This window comes from Fukomys damarensis, unplaced genomic scaffold (genome assembly GCF_012274545.1).
Source record: "Fukomys damarensis isolate Sample0158 unplaced genomic scaffold, DMR_v1.0_HiC HiC_scaffold_35, whole genome shotgun sequence".
Classification (NCBI taxonomy): Eukaryota; Metazoa; Chordata; class Mammalia; order Rodentia; family Bathyergidae; genus Fukomys; species Fukomys damarensis.
In genome coordinates this window covers 43,041,800-43,054,789 of record NW_022900947.1, presented here as the reverse complement: position 1 = coordinate 43,054,789, position 12,990 = coordinate 43,041,800, and the positions used below count along the sequence as shown (strand labels likewise).

At 45.9% G+C, this 12,990-nt stretch overlaps 1 protein-coding gene across 1 annotated transcript; it reads right to left on the bottom strand.

The window, feature by feature from the left end:
* Window positions 1–1,828: 1,828 nt before the first annotated feature.
* LOC104852071 lies at window positions 1,829–6,951 on the bottom strand. Its single transcript, XM_010609525.1, is given in 2 exon segments — window positions 1,829–3,765; window positions 3,768–6,951. Coding segments are annotated over 2 exon segments (5,121 nt in total).
* Between the last annotated feature and the right edge of the window lie 6,039 nt (window positions 6,952–12,990).

Below are 12,990 nucleotides of genomic sequence, written 5' to 3'. Positions count from 1 at the left end.
TCTTCATGTTCTATATCTAAGGCTTGGGTTCTTAGAGGCTGGTATTGTTGTCTCAACATTAATAACTGCACTGCACTGATTCTTTCTCTGATGAAGGCAACCAATCTATTCAGAACACAGGGCCCAACAGTTAAAAGTAATAAAAGGATGATAAGGGGTCCCAATAAGGTGGACACCAATGTGGTGATCCAAGGGGATTTATTAAACCAATTTTCAAACCAACCTTGTTGAGATTCGTGATCTCTTTGCCTTCTATCTAATCTTTCCCTGAGTTTGGCCATGGAGTCTTTTATGACTCCTGAATGGTCAGCATAGAAACAGCATTCTTAATGCAGCACAGAGTCCTCCATCCTTTAAGAAGAGCAAATCTAATCCTCTACGATTTTGCAGGACTATTTCCGATAGAGATGTTAGTGACTCTTCCAACTTAGTAATAGAATTTTCTATGGCTCTGAGATCCTCATCTATAGTCATTCTTAATTCATTTAGATAGTGAGACCCTTGGACCAAGGCAGCTGTCCCAGTACCGATGCCAGTGGCTATACCTAATCCTAAAAGAGCTGCCAAAGTTAAGGTTATCGGTTCCCTCTTATACCTTGTAATTTTTAAATTAAAGTTTTCTTCAAAGGGGCCTGAGTCATGATAGATAACCCGGGGTATGACCTGAACAAGTATGCAGAAGTCTTTAGAACCATTAAACATTGAAGTAGTCAGACATGGGGTGAGGCCAGTATTGCAGGCCCACCATCCCCCCATGTCAGGTACCAGATAACGAGTGTCAGAGGAGGGGAAACTTTGGAGGGTCCAGTTGCACAACTGCTGGTGATCTGGGGGTACCATCCCCAAACAAGTTCCTCTCCCTGATACCTCAGTTAGAGTTAATTTCCTTTTTGTGTTCCAATTACATAAGTCATGGGAGGTGGTGTTGTTATAACCACCGGCGAAAGCTATTCCTTCATAATATGGGGGGCCAGAGGCCAAACACAACCAACAGGATTTAGTTAGGTTGGGCTGTGAAGAATTTAGGACTTTAAAGGCTCCCTGAATTAAATCAAGTAATCTCTGTCCAGTTCCTTTTGGGGGTGGAGTTGGTATGGTCGGAGGGGCTCGAGAAAGGAGGGCTGGGGTGAGAGGGACATCTTGGGGGGGACAATAGGCTGCTGTTCAGATAAAACGGTATTGGGCCCGACGGGGACTGGTGGGAGTGTGTCTATGCGTAATCTTATCTTCAGGGTGAACCCAATATCGTGTTCCCCTCCTGGGCGATAAAACCATAGCCCCCAAGTTCACCCATTCAGCCAACCCGAATAATCCTTTTTTCCTGGATTGGTTATAGTGATATTCAAGGGGTTGCAATAGGCACTGCTGTCACAGGATGGTGTTCCTGTACAAGTGCGGCTATTATTCTTGGACACTCTTATCCAGTCCCACCGGGAGGAGGGATTCCAGTATGTGTCCCCGGAGGTTTCACAACCCCAATAGCCACAGTAGTAGCTTTCAAGGCCCCCACATTTTTTGTCCCTTTCTTTTCCATCCCGGGGGCACACATAGAAATCAGAAGTGAGTAACCGACATCTGTTAGAGGGGTCCCCACATCCATAATGCCCCCAGGGGAAAATCTTTTTCCAGCCTTTACAGGAAGCTGGGCGGGGTCCTGATTTGGAATGTCCCAAGTATCTAGTCCTGCAGCTAGTTGGCAGACATCGGGGTGAAGTGAGGGCCACCAGGTTCCGGGGGGGGGGCAATATGGGATATACTCCATATGGGATCCGTCTGGGAGATCACCTGCCAGGTGAGAACCCTGGGCTCATGGGGATTTGTGGAACTACTAAGAAGGGGGTGGATTAGGATCAGGAGTCCGTACAACCTTAAATTTGAAGGGGTTAGAAGTCTTTTCCAGTCTCCATTCTGGGTCTGGTGGGGGGGCCGGTTTGACGTGGGAAGCATGGATCCAAGCTGAAATTCCCTCGACTTTGATGGCGGTGGGAGGGGTCAGCAACACCGGGAAAGGTCCCTTCCAACGAGGCTCTAGGTTGCCTGTCTGATGACGGCAGACGTAGATGCAGTCCCCAACTTGAAATTGATGAGGAACTTGGAGGTCTCCTGGAGCATAAGCTTCTCTCAGGTGTTTCCACACTTCGCGTTGGACAGTTTCAAGGGCTTTTAATCTACCATAAAGAGGTTTAGAAGAGATAACACTTGGATCTGCCAAGTTACCAACTCCTATTAAAGCAGGAGGGGCTCCATAAAGCAATTCAAAAGGGGTTAGACCAGATTTTCCCGGAGTATTTCGTACTCGGAACAAAGCAAGGGGTAGGAGGACTGTCCAGTCTATAATGCCAGTCTCTAAGGACAATTTGGTCAAGGTCTCTTTTAATGATCTATTCATCCTCTCTACTTGACCTGAACTTTGGGGTCTATAAGCACAGTGCAATTTCCAATTAAACCCCAAGACCTTGGCTAGTCCCTGACTTACTTGGGCAACAAACGCTGGTCCATTGTCTGAACCGATTACCTTAGGGATGCCAAACCTTGGGAAGATCTCTTTGAGTATCTTCTTTGTCACAATGGTAGCAGTTTCTGTTTTTGTGGGGTAGGCCTCTACCCATCCTGAAAAAGTGTCTATGAAAACTAGGAGGTATTTATTATTATATTTAGCAGGCTTTATTTCAGTGAAGTCGGCTTCCCAATAGCTGCCAGGCCTGTCCCCTCATAATCTTTTTCCCAGGGGAAGCCTAGTAGGATAGGCATTTACCAGCTGACAGGGTATACATTGATGAATGGTTTCATCAGCCAGCTCAGAGAGGTTATAAATATAAAATGGAGAAGTCTGTACTATCTTCTTTAGATGTTTGGCCCCTAAATGAGTGAGCCCATGTAGTTGTTGAAGATAAGTTTTGGCCTCTTCCCTTGGTAGGATGGCCTTTCCATTGGGCAGGACATAAATCCTGTCTGGCTGAGGTTCTGAAAGTCCTAAATCATTTATCCTCTGTAAGTCTTTCTCAGAATAGGTGAACTTGGTAGTGGCAGTCCCTAGGTCTTCCTGTAGAGGGAGGATATTAATACCTTGAGTGGCTCTTTTTGCCACTATATCTGCCTGTTGGTTTCTGACAGCAACAGGATTGGTTTCTCTTTGGTGCCCCGGGCAATGGATAATTGCCACTTTTCTTGGCAAATGTATGGCTTCTAAGAGGTCCAGTATTTTCTTTTTATTTTTTATTTCTTTTCCAGCCGAAGTTAAGAGTCCCCTTTGTTTATATATGGCTCCATGTATACGCACCGTGGCAAATGCATATCGGCTGTCAGTATAGATGTTGATATCTTTGTTTTCTGACAGTCGGAGGGCCTGGGTAAGGGCGATTAGTTCTTCCCTTTGGGCTGAAGTCCCTTCAGGTAGACTACTGGCCCAGATCACTGAAGTGCCATCTACCACTGCCGCTCCCGCTACCCACTTACCTTCCACGATGTAGCTGCTTCCATCAGTGAACCATGTGAGAGCTCCGGGCCAGGGTTGGTCAGTCAAGTCTTTCCTGGACCCAGCCTCTTCAGCCAAAATCTCATGGCATTGATGTATCACCCGTTCCTTGGTGACATCAGGCAGCAGGGTAGCGGGATTGAGAATAGCTGGAGGAGCAAACTGGATTCTTTCATTCAGCAACAGAGTCTGATAATGAACCATCCGGGCATTGGACAGCCATCTATCTGGAGGCTGTCGGATAATGCTCTCTAAGGCATGGGGAGCCACAACAGTCAATCGTTGTCCCATAGTTTATCAGCGTCTTTCACCAAGGTGGCAACGGCAGCTATGGATTTTAAGCAGACAGGCCATCCCTGTGCTACTGGGTCCAGCTTCTTTGACAGGTAGGCCACTGCCCTTTTCCAAGGTCCCAAATTTTGGGTTAACACTCCTTTTGCAATTCCCCTTTTCTCATAGACAAACAGGGCAAAAGGCTTAGTTAGATCAGGCAGACTGAGAGCTGGAGTGGACAATAAGGCCTGCTTGATGTTGTCAAAGGATTCTTGTTGTTGGGGCCCCCAAGTGAAGGGGGCTGCTTCCTTAGTCAAAGGGTAAAGGGGGGCTGCTAAATTGGCGAAACCGGGAATCCATAACCGACAGAAACCTGCAGTCCCCAAAAATTCTCTGACCTCCCGCGAAGTTTTTGGGACGGGAATCTGGGTCACAGTTCTCTTTCTGGCCTCTATCAGCCTGCGTTGTCCATTTCTTAAATTATATCCCAGGTAGGTTACCTCTCTTTTACAAAGCTGTGCTTTCTTTGCTGAGACTCGGTATCCTAGACACGCCAATTCAGTCAGCAAATTTTTAGTTCCCGATAGACAGTCTCCTTTTGTGGCTCCGGCCAGGAGCAGGTCATCTACATATTGGAGGAGAGTTACCTGGGGGTTGTCAGTGCGGAAAGGTGCAAGATCTCGGTGCAAGGCCTCATCAAATAGGGTAGGCGAATTTTTGAATCCTTGGGGTAACCGTGTCCAGGTCAATTGTCCCGTTTGACCATTCTCTGGGTCCCTCCACTCGAAAGCGAAAACAGGTTGACTGGCAGGATGTAATATTAGGCAGAAGAAAGCATCTTTAAGGTCTAAAACAGTGTACCAGATTCGGTCGGGGGGGAGAGAATTTAATAGGTTATAAGGGTTAGGCACGGTAGGGTGAATATCTTGCATTCGCTTATTAACTTCCCTAAGATCTTGTACAGGGCAAAAGTCTTTTGTGCCTGGCTTCCGGACTGGTAGGAGAGGGGTATTCTGTGCCGAACGACAGGGCACCAAAATTCTTAATTCTAAGAGGCGCTGGATGTGGGGCCGGATCCCCTATTGGGCCTCAAGGCTCATAGGATATTGCTGGACTGCGATGGGTTCAGAGTTTGCCTTTAACTCTATCAGAATCGGTGGAGCCTGGAGGGCTAGTCCCATCCCCGCAGTTTCAGCCCATGCCCGGGGGAATTTTGATAGCCAGTGCTCTATGTTAGTCCCCGGTGAAGGTGGCGCCTCATAGAGCTGATATTCGTCCTCCAGCTGTAGCGTTAGAAGGGTAACTGGCCCCTTAGCTTCTAATTTGGGGCCCTCAGGGGAGAAAGTAATTTGGGCCCCCATCTTGGTGAGCAGATCTCGTCCTAGCAAAGGGGCTGGGCACTCGGGGATCACCAGAAAGGAATGAGTCACTCGGCCTATTCCTAAGTCCACTCTTCTTTTAGTGGTCCATGAATATTGTTGATGCCCTGTAGCTCCTATTACCCAGGATTTTTCTTTTTTTATCTCTCCCAAAGGATGCAATAAAACAGAGTGTTGTGCTCCAGTGTCAACTAGGAACTCCACAGGTTGCCCCTCCACAGTTAGGGTTACCCTGGGCTCGGGGAGGGGCTCCGAGCCCCATCCCCCCTAGTTGTTTTCTTCTCCTAGGGCCAATATCTTAGGAGGTCCTCCCTTTTTCTTTGGGCAGTCTTTAGCCCAATGTCCTTGTTCCTTGCAATATGCACATTGATCTTTGCCTAGTGGTCTTCTGTTGCCCAGGTACCCTGTCTGCCTTGGTTTATTTTCTTGACTCTTACAATTTTCTTCCCTAATGACTGCAGCCAAGATCCTAGTTAAATTCCTTTCCTGTCTCTTGTCCCTTTTATTTTCCCGTTCTTCCTTCTCTTCCTCTGTTTCTCTCTTATGATATACCTTATCGGCTTCCTTTACTAGATCTTGTATAGTATAATTTTGTAATCCCTCAATTCTCTGAAGCTTTTTTCTAATATCCAGAGCTGATTGTCCTATGAATGCCATGGCTATTGAAGCTCTTTGTCCCTCTGATTCTGGGTCAAAGGGGGTATACCGCCGGAAAGCGACCATTAATCTTTCCAGGAATACTGAAGGCGGTTCCATCTCCCCTTGAATAATCTCTCTTACCTTGGCCAAATTGGTTGGGCATCTCGCCCTTCCCTTGAGACCCGCCACTAGAGTCTGGCGATAGACTTTCAGTCGCTCCCTACCTTCGGCGGTGTTGTAATCCCAGTCCGGTCGGCTAAAGGGGAAAGCATCATCAATGAGGTTGGGCATCAGGGTGGGTCTCCCATCAGCCCCAGGAACATTCTTTCTGCTCTCTAAGAGAATGCATTCTCATTCCTCAGTGGTAAACAGCGTCTGTAGCAGCTGTTGGTAATCATCCCAGGTGGGCTGATGAGAAAACATAAGGGACTCCACAAGACCCGTCAATCTCTGTGGTTCCTCCGAAAAGGAAGGGTGGTTAGTCTTCCAGTTATTCAGATCAGAGGAGGAGAATGGCCAATACTGAAGCAGCTGCAGTGCCACAGGTTGACCATTAGGGCCCTCAGGGGGAGGTGGCCCATAAGCTGTCAGGGGGAGGGCTACTGTGGAATCTGGTGCCCCAGGGGAAGCTGCTCTCCCACTCCGCGTCCCCAAAGCAGGTCCGTGAATTTCCTCAGTCGGCGCTGAGGGCTCTGCAATAGGTTCGGGAGGGGCAGGGCCTTGTGGATAAGGGGAAGGAAGGGGTTCCGACCAGGTCGGGGGCCCTTCAATCTCTGGGTAAATCCATGGGCGAGGCTGGATTCCTGGAGCCTTTTCATCTTTGCCTGATGGGGCCTCCTTTAAAGAGAAAATTTGAGTGACAGGACGATTCGTCGGCCGATGTACCCAAGGTTTTACCCAAGGTGGGGGGTTCAGGATGAGGTCTTGCCAAACCACAATGTAGGGTTGCTGGTCAGGATGTCTTTCGGGTCCAGCCTGGAAAACAATATCTTTAACAAGCAATATTATTCCTGCATCAAAAGTGTCCTCTGGTGGCCAGCCTACGCCGAAAGTTGGCCACTCAGAAGCACAATAAGTTTGCCAGGGTCTTTTCTTGATCACCACAGATAAGTCTCTACTTCTGGCCCTAACTTTAGTCCAATGTTTCAACGTCAAGTCTAGTGGCGTCGTCACAGTCTGTCCCATGATTATTAAAAATCACACCGGAAACAACAAGACAAAAACACACAAATATTAAATTCTGACAATCTACCAAATTCAGAACTCAGAGGGGATGTTCACACGTCTCTGAATATCCCCGTACCCGGGACGTCTCCCAAGTTGCAGCCTGTGGCCCTCCAGGCATGTCTACCGGCCACTGTCAGACAGGCCTTACGGACTGTCCGACGACTGCGAAACCGAAAATACACTATACAGAATACAGACAAACAACACTCAAAGCGGGGATCCCCTCTTACCTCCAAGGTAGTTCTCAGGAGTGAGGAGCAATCGCTAATCCTGGATGAGCCCCCAAAATGTAAGATCCTCCCAGGGAGGAATCCCACTACTCTGAGTCCGGCACGCCGCGATGCACCATAAACAACCCGGAGAGACGATTCTTGATGCAAAACACAAGAGGTCTTTATTCCAACGCGCTGGGGCTCAGCTCATAACCCTCACAGGGGCAGAGGAGTTGAGCCCCGAAGCAGGGTAGATACACAGTTTTTAAAGGAAAAAACCACAAGCTATAAGGTAGGGGGAATTCCGAGAAAGGGGAGGGGGGACTTCGGTGGGGGATCATTTACGGGAATGTTTAGGGCTAGGTCAGGTTGTTCCTGTACCAGATGTTTATCAGAAATGTTTAACGTGACCTTCTGGCCTGTCGTAGTTAGCTGACTCTGCTAGGGGTTGGGCTGCTGGAGCTCCTTGAAAACTTTCCTAACAGTGCAATCACTGTGGAAATCAGTGGGGAGATTCCTCAAAAAACTAAAATGAGGTTTCATTTCACCCAGCTGTTCCCCTTCTTAGTGTCTTCCCAAAAGAATTAAAAGCATCAAACCACAGAATTAGATGCACAACCATGTTTATAGTGGACAATTTGTAATAGCTGTGTCTTGGAAACAGCCCAAATGCCCACAAACCAACAAATGATTAAAGAAGATGTGTTGTTTTTTAATACAATGAAGTACTTCTCTACCATAAAAAGGATGCACAAGAGACATTTATAACTAAATGGATGAACCTTGAGACCATACTCATAAGTGAAATAAATCAGACACACACATTTAAATACTGCATTATTTCTCCGGTGTGAGAAATTGAAATTTTAAATAAGGACTAAAATGTACATAGACATTGGGAAGTGGGAAGAAAATGTTCAAAGGGGAGGGAACAAGATAGGAGGTGAGGGAAAGGATAAAAAAGACAGGAAAAAGAAAATTCAAGGAAAAAATTAAAACAAAGCTTTTGTATATAAAGGGGAGGAATAGGGAAAAAATAAGCAAGCTATATCACGTACTGGTATAAATTGCCTAATAATGAATGCTATCATTAAGTATATTTAAAATGTACCAATAAGGCCTGGATATAGCTCAGTGACTCTGCACCTGCCTGGCAAGCACAAGGTCCTGAGTTTAATCCCTGGTACAAAAAAAAAAAAAAAGTACCAATAAATTTTTTAAAAAGCAATGGTATGGAGCTGGGGATTCTAGGTTTAATACCCTGTATTGGGGAAAAAAAGTCCTACCTGGGAGGCTGAGGTTTACAGATCCCTCATGCTCAAGAATTTAAGACCAGCCTGGAAAGCAAAGTGGGACTGATCCAACACACGCATATGCACACACACATACACACGCACACACACGCTCACACACATGCACATGATATTGCTGGCCTGGGCTGCACCTCAGTGATAGAGAGAATATTTATTATGTTCAGGGCCCTGGGTTCCATCCCTATCCCAGAAAAAGAAAGGAAGATGGGGGGGAGGAAGGAAGGAAAGAAAGAAGGAAACATTGGAAAAGATAAACCCTCTTAAACAATAGCCCCCAGTTTCTCCTTGTGAGGGTGTTTAGCTATTTGCATGTTTTTTTTTTAAATGTTCGAATTTCTTCACAAAATGTCATATCTGAGAATGATGTCTTTTCTTTTCATAAAAAGCCTACCAGTTTATATACTAAAAAGCCACTTCCTATCCTTAAGATTTTTTTTGCGGGGGGAACCAAGGATTGAACTCAGGACCTTGCACTTGTAAGGAAAGCTCAGTGCCACTGAGCTAAATCCCTGACGCCTTAAGATTTTTTATTTAGCAGAGTTTTTTTTTTTTCTTTTTGCATTGGGGATCAAACTTGGGACCTTGCTTTTGTGAGGCAGGAGGTGGTACCACTAAGCTAAATCCCCAGTCCTAGCAGAGTTTTGTTTAATTTTGTTTTTGTGGCACTGGGGATTGAATCCAGGGCCTTTATATTGAGCTACATGCCCTGTTCCTTTTTCTTTTTTCTCCTTTTTCTTTTTTTCTAATCAAAGATTATCAGCAAGGGCCAGGAATTTAGCTGAGTGGCACCATGCCTGCCTATTTATTTTATCATTTTATTGATTAATTAATTAATTTATTTGCCATTACTGTTTTTTAGACTTCTTTTTTTGTGTGTGGTACTGGGAATTGAACTCAGGACCTTGAGCTTGCAAGGCAGGCACGGCACCACTGAGCTAAATCCGCGCCCCCTTTTATAGAAGTCTCTTTATATAGCCAAAGGATGGCCTCAAACTCCAGCAATCATCCTCCTGCCTCAGCCTCCCAAGTGCAGGATCACAGGTATGTACCACCATGCCCAGAAAAACTACCTTTTTGTATGATAAGCTAAATTCTGTTAAGAGTAAAAGTTAATGTTGGGGTCAAAAATGTAAATTTTCAAGCTGGGCGTGGTGGCACACACCAGTAATCCCAGTACTTGGGAGTCTGAGGCAGGAAGATCGCTGTGAGTTCAAGACCAGCCTGGGCTACATAGTGAGTCCCAGGTTAGTTTCAACTACATAGTGAGACCCTGTCTCAAAACAAACAAACAAACAAAAAAAGTAAATTTTCTAAGTTACATTGGATTCAACCATTACTGCATTACTCCCTCATCTTCTGATAGCAATTGATCCCCTGTAGTACTTTTTTTTTTTTGGTACAAGGGATAAAACTCAGGACTTTGCACTTCCAAGGCAGGACAACGTAAACACTAAGCAAAATCCCCGGCAATCTCTTGAACCCCTGTTCTTCAGCTTCAGCTTTTCCAATAAATACGTTTGTGTGAGCCCAATAATTGTACTCTTGGTACTCAAGAGCGGCAGGGGTGCTGCTTGGTCTACTTCCTTCTCAACACTGGTGATCTGCGGCTGCCGGTCCTGATGGTGAAGGTGAATGTTTACTTCCTAAATTTCAGCTGCTTCCTGACCATTGCACTTAACCTGATTTCTGCCCAATGAAAGAGTCACTTTCAACAGCATCTGTCCCTTAGCCTCTTCTCGCTTGCTCTTCTGGGATGGCCTAGTTTTCCTCCTTTCTTCCTGTGACTTTCAGTGCTACAGCAGCAGCCTCAAGAAGCAACTGTGATAGCTGGGCGTGGTGGTGCACTCCTGTAATCCCAGCACTTGGGAGGCTGAGGCAGGAGGATCGCTGTGAGTTGGAGATCAGCCTGGGCTACATAGTGAGTACCAGGTCAGTCTCAACTACATATTGAGACCCTGTCTCAAAAAACCAAAAATCAAACAACAACAACAAAATACTAGGTGCAGACAGTAAAAGGTACTGAGGTGATGGGTCAAAGAAGTCAAGTCAAAGATCACAAAAGTAGCATCAGCAACAGAGGAACAAAAAAATCACAGATGAATGAGGCTTTTGGAATTTAAAGGATATGTACCTCAGCCCAGGTGCCACACCCTGGGTCTCTGGGTGTGACGGATAGGGTGCTGGGCCACCTCAGAGGCTGTGAGCAATTTTGTGCACCCCAGAACTCACTTTGATCTGAGTTATATTTGGGACGTGTGGTACATACTCATTAACTTGTAATGAGGTGGGAGTCAGGTGAAAATGGCAAAGGTCAGGCTAGGACAAGCAACCTGCGCACGCTCTTACCTAGCATGATCCCCTAAGATCTCCTTTAATTATTTTATTCACCTCCCTGTTTAGGACAATGAAAGAAGGAATAATCACAATGTGCTGCTTATTTCATTTGTTTTTGAGGCAGGGTCTCACTATGTAGTTGAGACTGTCCTGGAACTCACTATGTAGCCCAGGCTGGTCTCGACCTCACAGTGATCCTCCTGCCTCAGCCTCCCAAGTGCTGGGATTACAGGCATGCACCACCACCACCATGTTTAGAATTAAATGAAGGGAAGGGATGACTTCCTCAGTCCCTACTGTTTCTAACTGTATGGGTCAGGCTTTGGCCTGTTCAGCTGGTGGCAGATGTCCTAACCCAGCTTGGTGTATCCAGATTCTTCCGGACTGATGTGTAGCTCTTTCTCTTTTCCTCTTTCTTCTCCATCTCTGCCTTTACATCTATCTCTGTCCCTGGCTGACCATGAGGTATTCTGTGGCTGTGGCTGCATCTCTCACTGTCTCCACGGGCAGGTTCCTAACCTGGACATCCAAACCCTGTGACATATCCCATGACCCTTGTTATCAAGTGGAAATAGCTCACCAAATATGCGTTGCTGGGTTTGGGGGTGCTTGAGTCTTTGGTTCCAAACTCTTCTCATCTCTAACAAAGAATTGAAGAAGACAAGCAAGAAAGGTGACAAAGTTTACTTGAAAAAGTAAAACAGAAGGGTAAGGGAGAAACTGGCTCTGCAGAGCAAACCTGTGCCAAATAAAAGGAGAAAAATAAAAACAAAAATACAAGTACACACCAGAGGACACAGGGAAGGTTACAATTGATGTAAGGCACCAAGTAATCTAAAAATGATATTAGACAACTAATCCAAATAAGCAAAAAACATTCAGGCAAGGGAAATATTCTAACTCCCAATCTGCTGGATATCTGAAATGCAGGTTTGCATTCTCTAATGACAGGGGCTAAGAGTAGGAAAAATTTATTGAGAGACAGACAGCTTCTGTTTAAGAGCGACAGAAGGGGGACCAGAAAGTGGGTTGCCCAGGGCCCCATTTTTCCAGGAGGTTTTTATGGAACAAAGCCACAAGGTGAGGCAGGTAGAAGAATAAGCCAATCAAGATGATCCAATGGAAAGTCACAATGTGTGAGTGAGGTGAGACAAAACTATAATCAACCAATACGACTACAAGTACAGTCACCCAAGTAATATTGATTAAATGGGGATCAAATGGGAAAACAAGTCACATGCTGCTACCGACCGTAGGGCAGCAAACACGGGATTTCACGAGGAGATACAGGTTCTCTGAAAGGTGGGAGCAGGTTCGGCGATGACAGTCAGACAAAAGCACTCAACACCGAGGTGAAGTTTGCAAATGCTGCTGCAATTTTATTTCTAACTCTAGGTGTTTATATACTAGTTTCAAGGGCACACCTCAAGAGTGATTCCAGTCACAGGCAGGCATGAGAAAGATAGACAATAGTACTGTAAAAACTAAGACCACAAGGTCAAGGTAAGACCACACCTATATACCATCACAAAAGCTAAGACCATTAAGTCAAGGTAAGACCACACCTATACGCAGTCAGAAGGGGAAGTTTGTAAAACAAAGGACTGGCTTCAGCATGTCACCTTCAGGATCACCTTCAGGACTTCACAGTCCGGGGCTCAGGGTCAGCACTTTGGCCGCCCGTCCTCTTGTGCCCCAATACCTCCCCATCTCTAGGAACATCTAATTGTTCCTGACCTTTCCTAGGCCCAGAATACAATTCTACAGATAATGAACAAATAGTAATAAAGACAAAATAGAACAGAATTATAAATGAACCCAATGTCCCCAAACTGCAGGCAGAGAGGCCAGCTATTCTCTTCACGGCTGACTTCGCATGCGGTGTGTGCCAAGGACTTCCAGGAGGCTTAACCCCGTGGGGACGACACCTCTGGTCTGGTTTCTGCCAGGTGACCGGCATTGTCACGCAGACTCCACTGGAGTGGTCGTGGCAACATGCAAGGAATCTCCAGAAAGGAGATTGATGTCTATTTAGAATATCAATCACTACTTTTCATCTCTTGGGGAAGTAGGTAAGTAGGCCCTCTTCTCCTTTTATAATGCTAACTGCTGAATGTGTCTCAATTCTTTTATTTTAT